Here is a 15871-nt window from a genome sequence, read left to right as displayed (position 1 = left end):
AGACTTTATCAGAGGTGTGAGCATCACAGCAGATGCATTTGTGTCAAAGTAACTGAGGATAAAACACAGAAAAACATGAAGGAGATTTTCCTGGCCTGGCTTTAAAGCAGATAACCTTAAAAATATTCTGCAGTAGAACAAAAACCGAAAAAAAACATGAATCAGCATACGATCATTACCTAATGCTGCTGAAGTGAAGCAGAGCAATGTTAGAGGTTTTATTAGAGACACAGCTAAGCGTTTTGCAATTTGGCATAATTTTAAAAAATTTACATTTCTTTGGTATTGAACATAAAAAAAATGAGGCTTTCTTTTTTTTTTAAAACCAGTCTACCGCTGTAAACGACAGACTGGTGGGTAATAAGCAAACGAATAATGCAGAAAAAAAGAGATTTGAGATGGGAAACTGTTCTTGAAATACACTGAGAGAGAGAAAGCTCTGTAGGAAGTGTGATTTTATTGTGGTAGAAGCCAAAAAAAGCAAAAGTAAGAGGAAACTCACAATGATGTTTATGTGAAGTGAAATGTGAAGCATAGTTTGGATCTTCTTTTGCTGCTGGTTCAGTCAATTTTGGATGGAGAGTGACACAATCTGCAGCATCAGGATCTGTGAGCTGTCGGCTTTCAGCCCCAACGGCGTGTACGTGCCATCGGGTGAGAAATGAATCGATGTCGCTTTATTCAAGGTGAAATTGATTTTAATTGGAAAATCGATTATCGAAACTCAGCCCTACTATACTATAGTCACCTCCTATACTGACTTTATTAGTGTCCGTGAGTATTTGTATGTACCTGGTTTCACATGTTACAAAGTATAGACTGACTTATAAATACACATTTTAAAAAAGGAAATATTTAATGGAAACAGATTTCAGCATAATGTTGATTGAATTTATTAGGGGACGTTAACAGAACACTCAACCCACAGAAATTCAAAGTTCATATTTCTCATTAAGATGGATTTCCCCCAGACTGTAAAGCACAATGTATATCAGTGAGGTGCAACTTAAAATGGGCCTGATTAACATATCAACAGCACTGTTACCCGCACCCTGGTATCCACATCATGCCGCATTCAGTCTGGGTTTCACACAGAGGTCAACTACAGACATATTAGTTTTGGACATAAAAATGAAATCAGACATATTTCTACAGTAATTAGCCTGAATGGGTAAAAGAAAGCAAGCATAACATAAACACTGAGGTGGCACAGCCGGTGAAAACCAAGGATCTGGAACTGACAAACTCATGCCATGTCTAGTGTACTTCACACTCAAGACAGCATAGGTCTCACACTCTGATTTGTGGCATTTTAAAAATAAAACACTGTGGCACTCCTATTTACATTTTTACACAGAAATTAAGCAAGCAGCACACTTGCTCACCAGCTTTGGAGAGGAGCAAAGGAAAATGTGGGGCGTAAGGTGAGAGTTTTGTTTTTTTCATTAACCTGAAAAAGCAAATACAATTGTAGCCATCATACTGGGGAATTTCTTTTCATCACCAGTTCACACCTTTTACACAGAGGTCAACCAGTATTTCAAAGTGGAAACAAATTCAGTCACAATCAAAGCAGGCTTAAAGTATTCATCATCACAGACCCACAGAGAAGTTGGAAAAACTAGGACTCTAATGACTAATTATCTGAGCCTTCACTGATATTTAACATGGTTAACCTATACAAAATTAGCTAGTAGTGACAAAATTTGCTGTAGTTATTTACAAGTTTTCTGCTTGGGACTTTAGCTTCCTTTCCCAAAGCTTTTGATGATCGGAAAATCCCTGTTTGCCCTTGTTGAAGGAATTAGGTCCTGCAGATGTTGGCGTTTCCCTAAAAAGGTGACAGAAGTAAAGAAATTAAAGATTTCAAAGCTGACCACAGAAGCCAAGTGCAAAATTGTAAAGTACAGTCTGTACCTCCCAATGTTCTTCATCCTCATCTTTGCTTCTGGAGGCATCTCCTCAGGTTCACTCTACATGACAAAAGAAAGTTAATATCAGCCTCTGAACATCTACTGTTCAAGCATTTTTTGTGATCGTGACATGCCTGCATGCACAGACACTTACATCATCATCTTCGTTAAAAACAGACGCTAGGCCCAGCTTTTTTGCAGGAAGTGATGGCGCAGTCTCTTTGGGCTTCTAAAAACAGGTTGGGGGACATGACAATTAGGAAAACAAAATAAAACACCACAACTTAGCATCAAGCATCACACCTCCATGCTCAGAAATCACAATCCTTCCTTTCTCAGCTTCTGAATTATAGCAGTGAATAAAGAAGTTTATGTAACAACACAGAAGGTCAACGTGAAACTGACCTCTGATATTTTGGATATTACCAACACCAATATGCATATGAATACATTCATAAAATGGAGAAAATAGGGATGAAATGTGTTTTGTGAGGCAACCGTCATAGTGATGGCTGATCATCCAAAACTAGTCATTTGATTCTTATGGTCTATTGACTGTTAATGACAATTTTGAAGAACTTCACTCAAGGTAATAAATTGCGATTGCAGTCACAGTGTCTTTTGGAAGCATAAACACAGCAACATGCAAATCTTGGATGAGGTAAATTCCTTATTCTTTCAACACCTTTCACACTGGTGGCCAGATTCAAATGACATGTCTTTTTAAAACTTTTAAAAACTTCACTACTACTTTTTAAAAACTCTTTAGGACTTTTCTGAGCAGTGTGCCATGATTATTTATAATCCCATGCTCTAACTTTTATGCTATTCAGGCACTGTGTACAACAATTTCATGGGTGTTACAACACCCATTATATTAATAGGGTACAGATTTTTAAATAACAGCGTTGCACAGTGTTAGTCTACAGTCTCACATACTCACCGGTGCTCCCAGTTTAATAGATATGGGGTTTGTTTTCTTCCCCAATTGACTGCTCATGCTGAAGCCTATTTTGGAGACTTTGGTTGGTGCTGGTGGGTCTGCTGAAGACTCGTCTTCATCTTCGTGGGTGAGATGCTGGGATGTGCGTTTGACTGCGGTCCCTTCTCCCCCCACAGTGCTACAAGAGACAGGCTTAGTTTTCACTCTGCCTCCCTCCTCCTGCGGCCCTGCTTGAGGCAAGACAACTCACCAAGGTGAACAACTGTTTTCTGGGCGTTATTAAATCCATCATCTTTACCTGTATGGCTAGCCATTAATGAACCAACGAAACATAAGTACCACTCTACCATTTAATTTGGTGCTTTATCAATCCACGTGACGACTGTGTGCGTAGTAAGTCGCAACCTTATCAGAATTTGGTGTTTGAGGCACTCTACATGATGTATAAGACCAGGTAACCCCAAGCTAAGATGCCAGCGCTAACTAGCATTAGTTAGCTAATAGCACACCAGCTATTCCGGCGAGTTATGAAGCTGAAAACAAAACAGTGGACTGTAGTAAAGAGTGATGCCTTTGGATTATCAACTGTTAATTAATAGTACATCTGACACGCACCTAAATAGGTTAACGTCAACACAATATTAACTGCTAACTTGTCATTAGCAAGCTTATCTACTTAGCATGAAGTTGTCTTAAGACACCTTCTGCTAACGTCTCTTCTTAGTTTTAATAAACAGGGGGCATATCAAGCTAACACTGACTACTTTATATTTTTCAACCACATTATACACTATAAAACAGCACACATATCACCTCTGTCGTCGGTGTTACCCCTCCTTTTACGCTCGTTATCCGCCATTTTTTTTCTCCACTCAATTTCACCGCTAGTCGTCTTCTGGCGCTGTTAGCAGTACAACCCTCCCACTCTGATAATAGAAGAAGAGGAAAATGGACGTAGCAATATGACAGCGAGCTAATCTGGTAAACAGAAACTGGTAAGAATAAGGAACTTAACGAGTTTAATCGCATAGCGTGTTATTTATAGCTTGTAGGTATTTAGGTAAAGCTACAGGTCGACTTGAGTTAATATTAAAAGTTGACCCTAATGTGAAATATTACCTGTTGTAGCTTTGCTATCCTCAGCTATGCTACGTGTTATTGTAATACTGTGTTGGCTAACCTAACATTTATGTTACAGTTCATTAGCGCTGTAAGACCCAGTGTGTTTTATATACACGGCTGATATCTTTTAGATTACTTCCAGTAACGGTTATTTTACACAGTTAACACAATTGATAGACTTTATGCATTTCCGTCACCCTTGGATAACTTTCTGTCTTTTGTTTGTTTGTTTTTTAAATTCCCAGGCCCTTTAAAAGCTTGCCCTAAGACAATGTACCAGCCAAGATGGGACAGACAATGTGCGTATGCTCCCGTGCCTCCATCACCATTGATAACAAAAAGTATTATTTTGTCCAGAAGCTCGACGAAGGGTAAGAAAACATTTTCACACTGTATGACTTTAACTACGCAGAAGTATATCATAAGATTTTATATTTGTCACCAAATCCTAAATTAGAAAAAGAAACAAATGAATAATTAATCCTCTAAGAGTTATCCTGATGTAGCTCATTACTGTGACCTTCATTCATGAGTCTCACTGCTGCACTTGGTGACCGCATCTCAACTTACAGGGAACATGGGCACTGGTTGTTAGTTTGTAAACAGATCCTATACACTCTCTTCGTTATTTTATTTTATTAACAGGGACGAATCAAGTTTATAACCTCAGATTTGCTGGGAAATCATAAGGCAATGAAAGATGGATTAATGCATTGTTGATTATTAAAACTTTTTGGCTCCAGTTTCTTCTTTTACCTGTTCCCTTTTAGGATAACAGTGGTTATTTCCCTTTGTCTCACCTTAGCCATAGTCTTCCTCTGTCACACAAACCCTTTGTATATCCTCCTTCACTACATCCATGAGTCTTCTCTGTGGCCTTCCTCTTTTCCTGCTGTCTGACACATATCTACTATCCCTCCTCTTTGCATGTCCAAACAATCTTTGTTTTCTAACTGTGTTTCCAAAGCCGTCCCTCTGATCTACTTATTTCTAATCCTGTCTAATCAGGTCACTCCCAGTGAAAATCTTAGCATCTTCAACTCTGCCCACTCTTTGTTTTTATTTTGTTTCTTTTTGTGGGGGTTTTTTTTGGGGGGGGGGCAGTATCACAGGCTCCAAGCCATACATCATAGCAGGTTTCACTACAATCTTGCAAACCTTCACTTTGATTAATTTGCTATCCTTCTGTCATAAATCCCCCTGATAGTTGTCTCAACAAACTCCAACCCACTACATGCACACTGTTCTTCACCTCCTTTGTTCAAACAAAAGCAAATATGTATGGCATGTCACTGTTCCTTTCCTTTTAAGTCAGTTTTGCATTGATAAACCTTTTTCTCTTTTCAGTGGGTTCAGTTTCGTTGATCTGGTTGAAGGGGTAAAGGATGGGCACTTCTATGCCCTGAAGAGAATCCTATGTCATGACCGTGAGGGTCGCCAGGAGGCTCAGACAGAGGTGGAGATGCACCAGATGTTTAACCATCCCAACGTCTTGAGCCTGGTTGCACATTCCTTTGTTGATCATGGAGGCAAGACTGAAGCCTGGCTACTTCTGCCATATATGAGAGTAAGTTTTTGCAGCAGTTATCATTAGCATAATCTTGAGAGAAATGATCTTGGTCTGATATGCTTGCGTGCTTATGCAAACAGAAAGGCAGTCTGTGGTCTGTTCTGGAGAAGCTGAGAGACAAGGGGAGCTCAATGCCTGAAAAACTAATTTTGCAAATCTTTCGTGGTATCTGCTCTGGACTCAAGGCCATTCACGACAAAGGCTATGCACACAGGTAATCCCCAACTAACTGAGATGTTGAATAAGAAATTATATGAAAAAAAGAATAAACATCATTGTGCTGTTATGCATTATTTGATTAAAACTTTAATCTTACTTCCGATCTGTTTATTTTTGACTTGGGGTATGCAGTTTTTCAGCAGCAGTGCATGGTGGTGCAGAAATGACAAGCGAGTGCACTACATGCATATCATGTTTCACACATTTCAAAAGAAATACCAGATTATTTTGCCATATTCAGATTCATTACTCCCATAAAGGGGGAAAATCCATAATTTTTATCTTTTAGAAAGCTCCACAATACTTATGCATTTAGAAACAAAAACATTATTTCACCACTTAAATAAGTTGAACCAGTTGTGTGTCTTGCAGCTCATTGCCATATTGTCTTTATTGATGGTCAGCTGCAAATAGCTTGACCACATTCCAACAAACATATGGGACAAACACAGTGTTTGTGTGGGTCAAAGTGGGACACGTTTACAATGCTGGGACGTGTTCAAATGCAATATATTTGAACGTAAACTTTCTTGCCAACTTACTAAATAGTTGTCAGTAGCATCTGTATATCTCATATCTGACAATTTTAGTAATTTTTAACAAGTTATGGCACATGCACACAGACGATGTCACTTCACAGAATAATTGTTCTTGTGCAAAATGTAAAAATAACTTTAGAAAAACAAATTTCTCACTATATACTACCTTTTCATTTTCTGTGTTGTAGTTTCTATCATTTTCACAAAATTTTGCAAAGCTTCTTACTTTTTGGTAATTTGGAACTTTAGCCTGACTAATGTTATACCCAATGTGACTATGCTAAAAATACTTCCCTTCATACACATTGACTAAAAGCCAGGCTTTAGAAAAGTGCATGTATTGAAGAACCAGTCAAAATGTAGCACATTGTCTCAAGATTATTTGTCTAAATAGTTGTACTTCTTTTGAAAAACAAACTAAAGGTAGTTTGGTTATCGTCAAAATGGCAATTTCAGCTCGAGTGACCAGATGTTCCTCTTTATGTGAGACTGCACAGCATTTTTACTACTTGTCCAACGTCCCACAGCTTACCCGAGTGACTGGTTGTTGCCAGATGGTCAGCAACAGGCCTCCAGGCCTGAGTGACTGATGCAACAGTCAACCTGCTTTTGTGCTTTTTGTTTTTAACTCGACAGAGTTGTCTACATCTAAATGCCTGCTGTGTGCTATAATTTGACAGAGACATAAAGCCCACAAATGTGCTTCTTGATGAGGATGACAGGCCAGTTCTGATGGACCTTGGCTCAATGAACCGTGCCAGGATTGAGGTAAAATCCAGGGTCTAAGAAGGATTTTTAAGATTTGTGGCTTTATGGGGTTTTTTTGTGGAAAAAAAGACTTAGTTAGTTTAACTGAAGCCTGAGGTGAGACTGGTCACCACAGCATTTTTGTGCTCTGAATGTGTAAGAACAAAGTGCCATCCTCACTACTTTTATTGTGTTTGTTTATACTGAAAAGTAATTTTCAGGCTTTTATTTAATTGAATTCAATTCAATTTTATTGAATTTAATTTTATTGAATTTAAATGTTGCTGAGCTCCACCACTAGATGGCAGAGTAGTGAAGCTCATATTTAGGTTATACAGCTAAATGTCTGGGTTTTGTCTTTAGTTTCTCAGGACACAGCTGTTTTCTTTCTAGATTTTCTTTTCTTTTTTTCTTTTTTTTTTAAACATAATTGACTGTGTAATGAGCAATGTCACATGTGACTTTTAACATTTCCATAGCTTTTATTGTTAGATTTGGTTTTTGTATGTCTCTGAAACTACTTTGTGGTTCTTTAACACATCCATCCAACGTCTTACCGCTAGAGCCCCTAAACTACTTAACCCACGAAGGATTTAATAAAAATGACTTCATTGCAGGTAAAAGGATCCAGAGAAGCCATGACCATACAGGACTGGGCCGCCCAGCGGTGCACCATTTCGTACAGGGCTCCTGAACTCTTCAATGTTGAGAGCCACTGCATTATAGATGAGCGCACTGATATCTGGGTAAAGCTGTGTAGACCTTTTTCCTCTTGGCTTGTCTGTGTTGCATATGTTTTGTTCTCAGTAAATGTCACTCACAGATGAAACCTCTTTCTTGTGCTTTGCTGTCCCCACCGTTCCAGTCACTTGGCTGTGTGCTTTACTGTATGATGATGTTGGAAGGGCCGTACGATCTGATATTTCAGAAGGGAGACAGTGTTGCTCTGGCTGTCCAGAATCCAGTATCCATCCCTCCCTCTTGCAGGTCAGTCTTCAGGCTGTAGCTTGAAAGTTTCCTATTTATTTAAATGTTTGTGTTACTGCTTTGCAGAGTAGTTGGAAAAAACAGTTGTTTTGAATTGAGAAGCCCTGGAGAATAAAAGCATGTTCCAGTTCTAATGGCGTGCAACTGATTTTAGGACCGATAGTAACAGGAATAGGTACCTTACCAAGATTTTTGTATGCTTGAATTTTCTTTGGTACTGTTCAGTTAAGCTAACACAACACTGACCTCTCAAATGTAGTACAAAAAAAAGTTTAGTTTCTCTTTCATTTAAAAAAAAAAAAAAAAAAAGCTATGTGGCTGTGAGCCTGGCTACACCCTGGAAACCTTTTCGCTGTTAATAAAAATTGTGCATGCTTAACACCGCACATGCTTTACAGTGCGGTGTAGAAGTCTTAAGCTACCCCTCATTTCATCATATTTTCATAGGAAGGAAAAGGTATTGCAGTTCTTTGAAGTTCTTTCAAAAGTTTGAAAGTCAAGATTTGGTATCACCACCTTTTATTCTTCAACACAGCTTGAACTCTCTTAGACAAGCTTTCTGTCATTTTTTTTTTTTTTTAAAGTAGTCTTCAGGAATGGTTTTTCAGTAATGTTGAAGTTTAAGCTTTAGGATCATTTACATGCTGAAAAATGAAGCAGTTGCCAACCAGATGCTTTCCTCATGGCATTGTATGGTGTATCTAACCTCACTTTTCTGTGTTGATAATTTCAAAAATGTTGTTCTCCAACACCACTGGTTGAAATGCAGCCCCGAATCATGATAGAGCCTCCACCATGCGTCATAGATTGGTGTGGACACTCTATTGTACCTCTCACCTGTACTTCTCCAAACATACTGACTAAGATTTGAACCACAGTTATCAAATCTGGATTCATCACCCCATAAGACCTGTTCCTACTGATTTTCAGTCCAGTTCTTGTGTAATTTGGTCAACCTGAACCTTTTCTCCATGTTTATTCCCTTCTTTAACAATGGCTTCTTGACAGCCATCTTTCCCCAAAGACAGTTTCTGATTAGGCTTCAGTGAACACTTTTTTTTTTTTTTTTTTTTTTTTTTTGAAGATTGAACAACTAAAGTTGTGACATGCTGCTCTTAACAAAGTGCCTAAAATAACCATTTAGAATGGGTTCTGTGCTGAGTTGTCTGTTATCTATAAAAAACTAGTTCATCCTTTGAGTTAGGTGCCTTTTTCTGCTTGAATCATTCATATGTCAGTGTGAAGTGGCTTAACAAACAAAAAAGATTCCTCTGAAAATGCTCGGTACAAGGACTGGACTGAAAATGAGTGAAAAAAGCTTACAAGAAATTCTGACTCCTTGGAACCAAAATCTAAAGAAGCGAGGGGGTAACTCAAGACCTTTGACAGCACTGTATCAAACCTAAAGTTGGTATTTGTCTTGTACCCAGATACTCGGAGGGTCTGCAGATGCTGCTGAGCTCCATAATGGTGTCAAATCCTCAGGAGAGACCGAACATCAACTGGGTTCTTGATCAAGTACAGGACCTGCAGAGTCGCAGCCCAAACACCCAAACCAACATGGTCTGATCCTGCACAGTGAACCAAATGTGTGGTCATGTAGACCTTTGAAAGGAACATCTTAGTTCCAGGTTAAAATTCTTTGATTTATTTATTGACTCTAATATACCAATTTTCACTCATCTTGGGGAGCTTGGCATGAGTTTAGTTTGAATGTTCCAGTTCAGTTTGGGTATCACAAAACATTTGTATAGTCCTCCTAAAGCTCTGAAGAATCAGAGAAGCCTGACATGTAATTACACCCAGAAGCCAATTATGGCTGAGGTTATGTGCATCTGATAATGAAGTGGGTCTGTTTTGTAATCTCAACGATCTTCCAAGAGTAGAATAAAGAGGACACCACTCTGTCAATTCAGTTTGAGACTGGAACTAGCAGGGTGGAATTTTAGTTTGGGACTATGATGAGGGCAACAGGCTAGCTTTATTACTCTATATGAAGGTTAAAATCAGTGTACATTAACTTAAAATTCAGTTATGAAGAAAAGCTGCCTAGCTACTGGCTGTGGCCTTACAAAATAAGCATATTTCTATAATAATACTTTAAGATATTCAACTTTGTGTTTTCTCAGTTATAGTGTGGTTGTTTTTTGTTTTCTTAATGACAATGGTGATAACATAAAAGCTTTGCCAAAATTTCCTGTGAGTGAAAGCTGCCCCAGATGACATTCCCTAGCAAGAAGGAATATGTTCCACTTTCTTTCTTTATTTTTCCCCCTTTAATTCCTTATTATTCCTTATTATGTGTAACACTTAGTTACACGTGTGTACCGTAATCATCAGCTTTCTCGTTTTAGCAGAGATGGAGAAAAGAGGCAGGAGTCTCCTCGTCTGCATTTCTCCACATATTCAATTACTTGCACACACAAAAAAGAAAAGAGAATGATTGGAGATGTCAGGTTCTAATGTTACAACGGTAAATTCAAATTTTAATGACACTGAGGAATCACTTCATGGCATGCTTGTCATCAAAATTGCAATTTTATGTGACCTTATAGGGTTGGTTTTTGTTTTGTTTTTATTAAACTTCACTTTTCACTGTATTGTGTTTTAACAGTTAAATATTTTCCATTCCAGCTATGTTTGTGTTGAATCCTGCGTTTTCACTCATGAGTGATTAGTTTGTCACTTTTGTTTTCTCAGGGTACGCAAACATCTCAAAGGGTCTGATGGTGTTTCTCATTAGACCCTAATGATACTTTTTAAATGGTTACTAGACACAGTAAGTTTTTAGGCATTTTAAATTTCATTTGTGGCTGTCCTGCAGTGATGAAGTACATTATAATAAAACTAAGAAGTCCAGTTAATTGTTGGTATGTACTGGAACAGTAATTAACACAGCATTTAACTGTATCACCACCTCCTACTAAGCCTGTATATGTAAACTGACTATGAACTTCTGTGTGGCTGTTAATGGCACACAAACTGGCTTGATGCCTGCAGTAAGAAATCTCTCCTGTATTACAGACACAGTGGTGAAGATCACAGATGAGTGTGTTATTTGATTTTGTAAAATCCTTTTGAAGTTGTGTTTATTCACTGTCAAGTAAAAGGATAAATGTGGTAAATATGTAGCACTATGTACACAGTTTTTAATATACTTGTGAAATAAAATGGCATCGTGGCATTTTAAAAGTAGTCTGTCAAATAAATTATGTGAATCTGTGTTTAAGTATAGTTACCTCTACGACACATCGCCCGATTTAAAAAAAAAAAAAAAAAAAAAAAAAAAGCATTCTGAAAGCATTAATTAGTTGGTTGAACTTCATAAATTCAACCTAGGGGATCATCAGATATTTGCATTTCAATTGTTTTGATAACCTGATGTTTTGTGATGCAGCATCAATTTGCAGCCTATAAAATTTTATTTTTAAATGTGATATCATGGTGGATGATCAATCACAATTCGTAGATAATAGTAATTTATGATGTACAGAAAGCAAGTTATCAATTTCGGTGTCATTAGTTGGCTCTACAAATTAATGAGAATTAAAATTAGTTTGCTTACAAACAGTCTCCTCCAGTAAAAGGTTAATCTCATTCACCACCAAATTAAAGTGTTTGAGTTTAGGAGTGTTATGTGATCATGTGGTCAGTAGTAACCATGGACACAAAAAGCATGAAAATACGTGAATGTATCAGCATGTCATAGCATTGATTACATATTACTGATGAAAGCCCCAACCGTGCCTAATTAATGTGAGAGTCAACCACTCCCTCCATGATCATCACCACCTAACACGACACCAGTGGTATGCACTGTGTGGCAAAGCAATATTTTAAGTTCTTCCTTTATCATTTTTGCATGCGTAATTTTATCAGCAGTATGTTAACGTCTTTGCTAAATGGTTTGAATTTCATTTTGATACATCAGGAGTGAGAATCTGATGAGCTTGTAGTAGGAAGGGATGTTATGCTATGAAATGGAAAAGTGCCCAAAAAACAACAAATAGGACCTTGAGCACAATTTTGGTAATGATGCATTAGGTGTCATTGTGTCCAGTACTGTAGGGGTCTTGTGAACTGTGGGCAGTTGGATAGATGCCTTACCATGAGCCCATCAGTGTTTTAGCCAAATGAGCTAATGACGAATAAAACCTTTGTAATTTCTACATTTGAGGTTACATCTTACCTATATTGATTATCAAGCTACAGAAATCACTGAGGTATCACATGACAGTGCCCAAATTAACTGTGTATGTGGCGTAGCACAGAATATCCGGGTTATGAAAATCGCTAAAATTGTCAGATATAGCTAAAAAAAAAAAAAAAAAAAAAAGGGTAACAATCTTTGGACACACCTAAAGTGAAGGGCAAAATTTGTTACGGGACAAAAGAGCAGCTGAGATAACACCAAAATATAATCAAAATATTTAGACTACAACATTGTGTCCCATTTGTCCCACAGAAACACATTTGTCTACCTCACATTTAGTTTTCTGGGGGATCTGGCCAGCACACTTCTGTGGTGAATCCATGTAGTGACTACAATGCATCAATGATTAAAGTGGCCAACGGCACTACCAAGTATTTATACCTGTGTTTTTGATGGTGATGTGTAGTCGTGGTTACTATATACCTATATGTAGATTTAATGCAGAAGCATAAATCTCCCGTAAGCATCATATTCACTGCAGAAGTATAAATTAAGTAGTGGCTGAACAGAAATGCCTGCTGCCTGGCTCCAAAACCCGACCTTTAAAAGATTAAACTGCGGTGTTATGTGGTTTTCAAATACGTTTTTGGTTTTTTGCGCACACTTTTAAATTAAAAGAATTCTATATTTCAATCAAGCTGTCTCAGTCTCCGTTAAATTGTATCCAGTGGCTGACAATCACAGCCTTCATTTGATGGCACCAAGCGCTTGTGGCCGTTCTCTGCATCTTTCCTCCTGCGCTTATGTTCGCAAACAAATATCCAATCGCACATGTAGCTGAATTTACAGCCTTAACACCCACTCAGATCACTGAGGTGTCACACTTCACGGCTGCCCCAATTACTTTCAGAGGTAATGTCTACCTCCGCGGGCGCAAACACACAAATATGACCAGCCGTAAAGTTCACCCGCCTCGCATATTTACAGTGCGTATGCCCTCTTATACACAAACACCCTAAGGAATCATTACACTTGAATTAATAATATTCCATCTAATTTTTTCCTCAGGCCCACCTACAAATCCCAGCCTCCCCTGAGTGGGGGTGCTGGGTTCAGGACAGAGCTGTTTTTATGGGTTCAACAGGGATACAGACACACTCTGGGCCTACCTTTTATATTCACGATCATGTCCATGTGAGGGGCTGAATGATGTCATACAACACAAGTGCAAGGTCAACAGAGCGGCCGCCTGTGTTTTAGCACAGTTTCACATGCTTTTGGTTATCACTCATTAAGTGGACCCACACCGCTGGTTCGGATGCTGTGTGTGCCTGAGTGATCTGCATTCCCCCCTCCAAGACTTGAATCACAAGCACACTTTAGCTCTCACACCATAAACCATCTGCAGGCTTTATTGATTTGGCGATGAATCAATTAGTGAATTATTTAATTAGCAAAACATTATGGGTCAGTGCAGGGCTGCTCCCACCCCGCAGTGCTCCTGGGTCTCTTTAAATCATTTTGCACATATGTTTGGGATCCCGTGTGAGTATGTGCACTTCATCATATCTCTGCAAAAATGACCACACAGAAGTCACGTGGTCTTTGTTTTGGACCTTGAATTCAGACACGATCCCGGGGAGACCTTGTAAAGTCGCCCAGTAAGTTCCTGTTGCCACTTGCCAGATGAGGGCCCGTGTTTCTTTAAAGCTTTATGTGTACAGACTGAAAACTTTTGCTGTCACTCAAGTCCAGATTAGTCTTGGCTGCGGCTGAAAGAGGGAGAAATATGGACATTACGTCTCCCTCGTAGAGTGGATGAGTTACAGCCCGGGCTTGTGATCGGGGCGTCCTTTTGAAGAAGGAGCTTTCTGTGCGCTCATTAATTCATGGGAGTGTTTGGGTTAAAATGCATAATGAGTTCATTAAGGGGGATTGGCGTAATCAAGAAAGGTATTGGCTTAATTACTGGCACAGAGCCAGACCTATCCCTTCTCCCTGAGACCGGCAACCCACCCTGTCCACAGAGCTCACTAATTTAATTAAGTGTACAAAACAGTACACCCTAACGTCGCCCTTGGGGGCAATTATGGCACCAGAGATTGAAAGATCTCCGCCGGGGGTATTTTACTTACTGGCAGGAGATTGCCTGTGTCAGTTAGCTGATTGCATTGATTATATTGATTTGTAACAGCTTTTCGGGTAATTTCATCTGCAAAGGTGAGAGCAACACGTTGGCCCGGGGACTTTTTTATTTATTCTTTTTTTATCTAGACACTGGACTCTTTTGCCAAGTGATTAGATGAAATGGAGCTCCACAATAAGTCTTTTAAAGTGGGAGTTGGGGGAGGTGGATCGATAGTTTTTATTTGCTGTATAAGGTCAACACAGGTCGGATGTTATGAATTCTTTTAAAGGCATCACAACTCCTTCACCAGCAGCGTGGCCACCTTGTTGTGGTTGTGCTGAATCTGCAAGAGAGTGGCTTAAATGGGCAGCTATAGGACTGATCTTCAGCTCATAACAGAGACATGTGGGGCAGGTTAGGCTACCTGAGTCAAGCAAACCAGGACACAGAGCTAGGTTGACTCTTTTTAAAGTGCTGGAGAGATACCCCCTACAAGTGCGCATGCTACTTTTTCTTCCTCTTTTTTTCAAGCAAACTCACTGTAGCTTAGCGGACCCTAAATGTAGGAACTTTTAGTTTTAGCCCTCACAACGTGGTTCCAATCTAAAGGGATGACATCTAGAATCACTGCTAAAGCCATATTATTTGATTTACATGCATTGTACAGTTTGCATTTCCATCAAAATTAAGCATGTTCCCACCTCAACATGAAAAAGCCACACAGATAAAGGGCTTAAATTTAGTTTCTGATGTCTTTAAATGTGTTTATGAGGAGCTGTGTTTGCTCAGTTTTTAGGCAGACATACACAACCTCAGACACACAATGACATCATCTTCACAACTGTGTTCTCCAAACTGGGGGATGTCTTGGCTGTTGTAGAAATGCTTCCTTTTCTGTCAATTAAAGAGAAGAATGTGCTCTGACATATTAGTTTTAATTGCAGGCCTATAACCTTTGCTAAGTGTGGCAAAGGTACAAAGAGGCTAACAGTTTGATGAGCAGTTCATCAGCGAGAATTAAGAGGATAGGATGACAAGATAATCCAGAGGTGGCATGGTCATTAAAGGTGGCCAGAGGAGAGCAAATTAGCTGATTAAACAACTTCCCACCCAGCCTGTGTCATGCAAGCAGAAAGGAAGGCCTTCACAGTGATGGACGAGGGGGCGTGGAGGAGGCGTTCATGTCGCTTGCTGGTAGAGTTGTCATCGAGTGAGTGAAGTGTCTTCATCAATTTGGAGCCATTATCATGTCAAAAGGAGAGGGTGGCACTTGCTGGAGGGGAACAGATTGGGGGAGGAGAGACACTGAAAGCCCATCTGCATACTATAAGCTTATTCATTTTCTCTCTCACACACACACATACTCTCCTTGCTCCTCCAGCCCCTCCTCCCAAGGCAGGCCAGTTTACCGTAAGGCCGTTTAATTTTCCTGAAATAGGGCTGTGACAGCTGTGTCATGCTGATGAGAAGGTGCTGAGAAGAGTGGCAGCCTGTCACATCTCATCTATCTCAGCTCACACTCTGCTGAACTTTTGCTGCCTTCACCTCCC

The 15871-nt window shown here is 39.2% G+C and overlaps 2 protein-coding genes across 3 annotated transcripts; one reads left to right on the top strand and one right to left on the bottom strand.

The window, feature by feature from the left end:
* Positions 1-833: 833 nt before the first annotated feature.
* Positions 834-3796, bottom strand: LOC120720892 (PEST proteolytic signal-containing nuclear protein-like). Its single transcript, XM_040010749.1, has 5 exons — positions 3670-3796; positions 2857-3083; positions 2068-2142; positions 1918-1973; positions 834-1831 (listed from the first exon to the last, which is right to left on the bottom strand). Exons 1-5 carry the CDS (start codon positions 3713-3715, stop codon positions 1720-1722), a joined length of 516 nt encoding a protein of 171 aa, XP_039866683.1. The 5' UTR covers positions 3716-3796; the 3' UTR covers positions 834-1719.
* On the top strand, positions 2997-11232 carry stk16 (serine/threonine kinase 16). Of its 2 annotated transcripts, none has more exons than XM_040010743.1 (8): positions 2997-3110; positions 4224-4349; positions 5326-5545; positions 5629-5762; positions 6987-7074; positions 7671-7799; positions 7919-8040; positions 9471-11232. In XM_040010743.1, exons 2-8 carry the CDS (start codon positions 4264-4266, stop codon positions 9607-9609), a joined length of 918 nt encoding a protein of 305 aa, XP_039866677.1. In that variant the 5' UTR covers positions 2997-3110; positions 4224-4263; the 3' UTR covers positions 9610-11232. The 2 variants fall into 2 exon arrangements, with proteins under 2 accessions (XP_039866677.1, XP_039866676.1); XM_040010742.1 differs by lacking the exon at positions 2997-3110 and adding an exon at positions 3745-3851.
* The last annotated feature ends 4639 nt before the right edge of the window (positions 11233-15871 follow it).

The sequence above is a fragment of the Simochromis diagramma genome, unplaced genomic scaffold (assembly GCF_900408965.1).
Source record: "Simochromis diagramma unplaced genomic scaffold, fSimDia1.1 OVJJ01000603.1, whole genome shotgun sequence".
NCBI classification, from domain to species: Eukaryota; Metazoa; Chordata; class Actinopteri; order Cichliformes; family Cichlidae; genus Simochromis; species Simochromis diagramma.
The sequence above is the reverse complement of the archived record's forward strand: the minus strand, read 5'-3'. Positions and strand labels throughout refer to the sequence as shown.

Bases quoted from the DNA above. Each gene is read 5' to 3' on its own strand.
- stk16 (XM_040010743.1), top strand. From the start codon at position 4,264: ATGGGACAGACAATGTGCGTATGCTCCCGTGCCTCCATCACCATTGAT. The intron at 5,546-5,628 runs GTAAGTTTTTGC...TTATGCAAACAG, and splicing joins TACTTCTGCCATATATGAGA to AAAGGCAGTCTGTGGTCTGT. The intron at 5,763-6,986 runs GTAATCCCCAAC...ATAATTTGACAG, and splicing joins GACAAAGGCTATGCACACAG to AGACATAAAGCCCACAAATG.
- LOC120720892 (XM_040010749.1), bottom strand. From the start codon at position 3,715: ATGGCGGATAACGAGCGTAAAAGGAGGGGTAACACCGACGACAGAG. The intron at 3,084-3,669 runs GTGATATGTGTG...TGCCTCAAGCAG, and splicing joins GGGTAACACCGACGACAGAG to GGCCGCAGGAGGAGGGAGGC. The intron at 1,832-1,917 runs GTACAGACTGTA...TCACCTTTTTAG, and splicing joins AGGATGAAGAACATTGGGAG to GGAAACGCCAACATCTGCAG.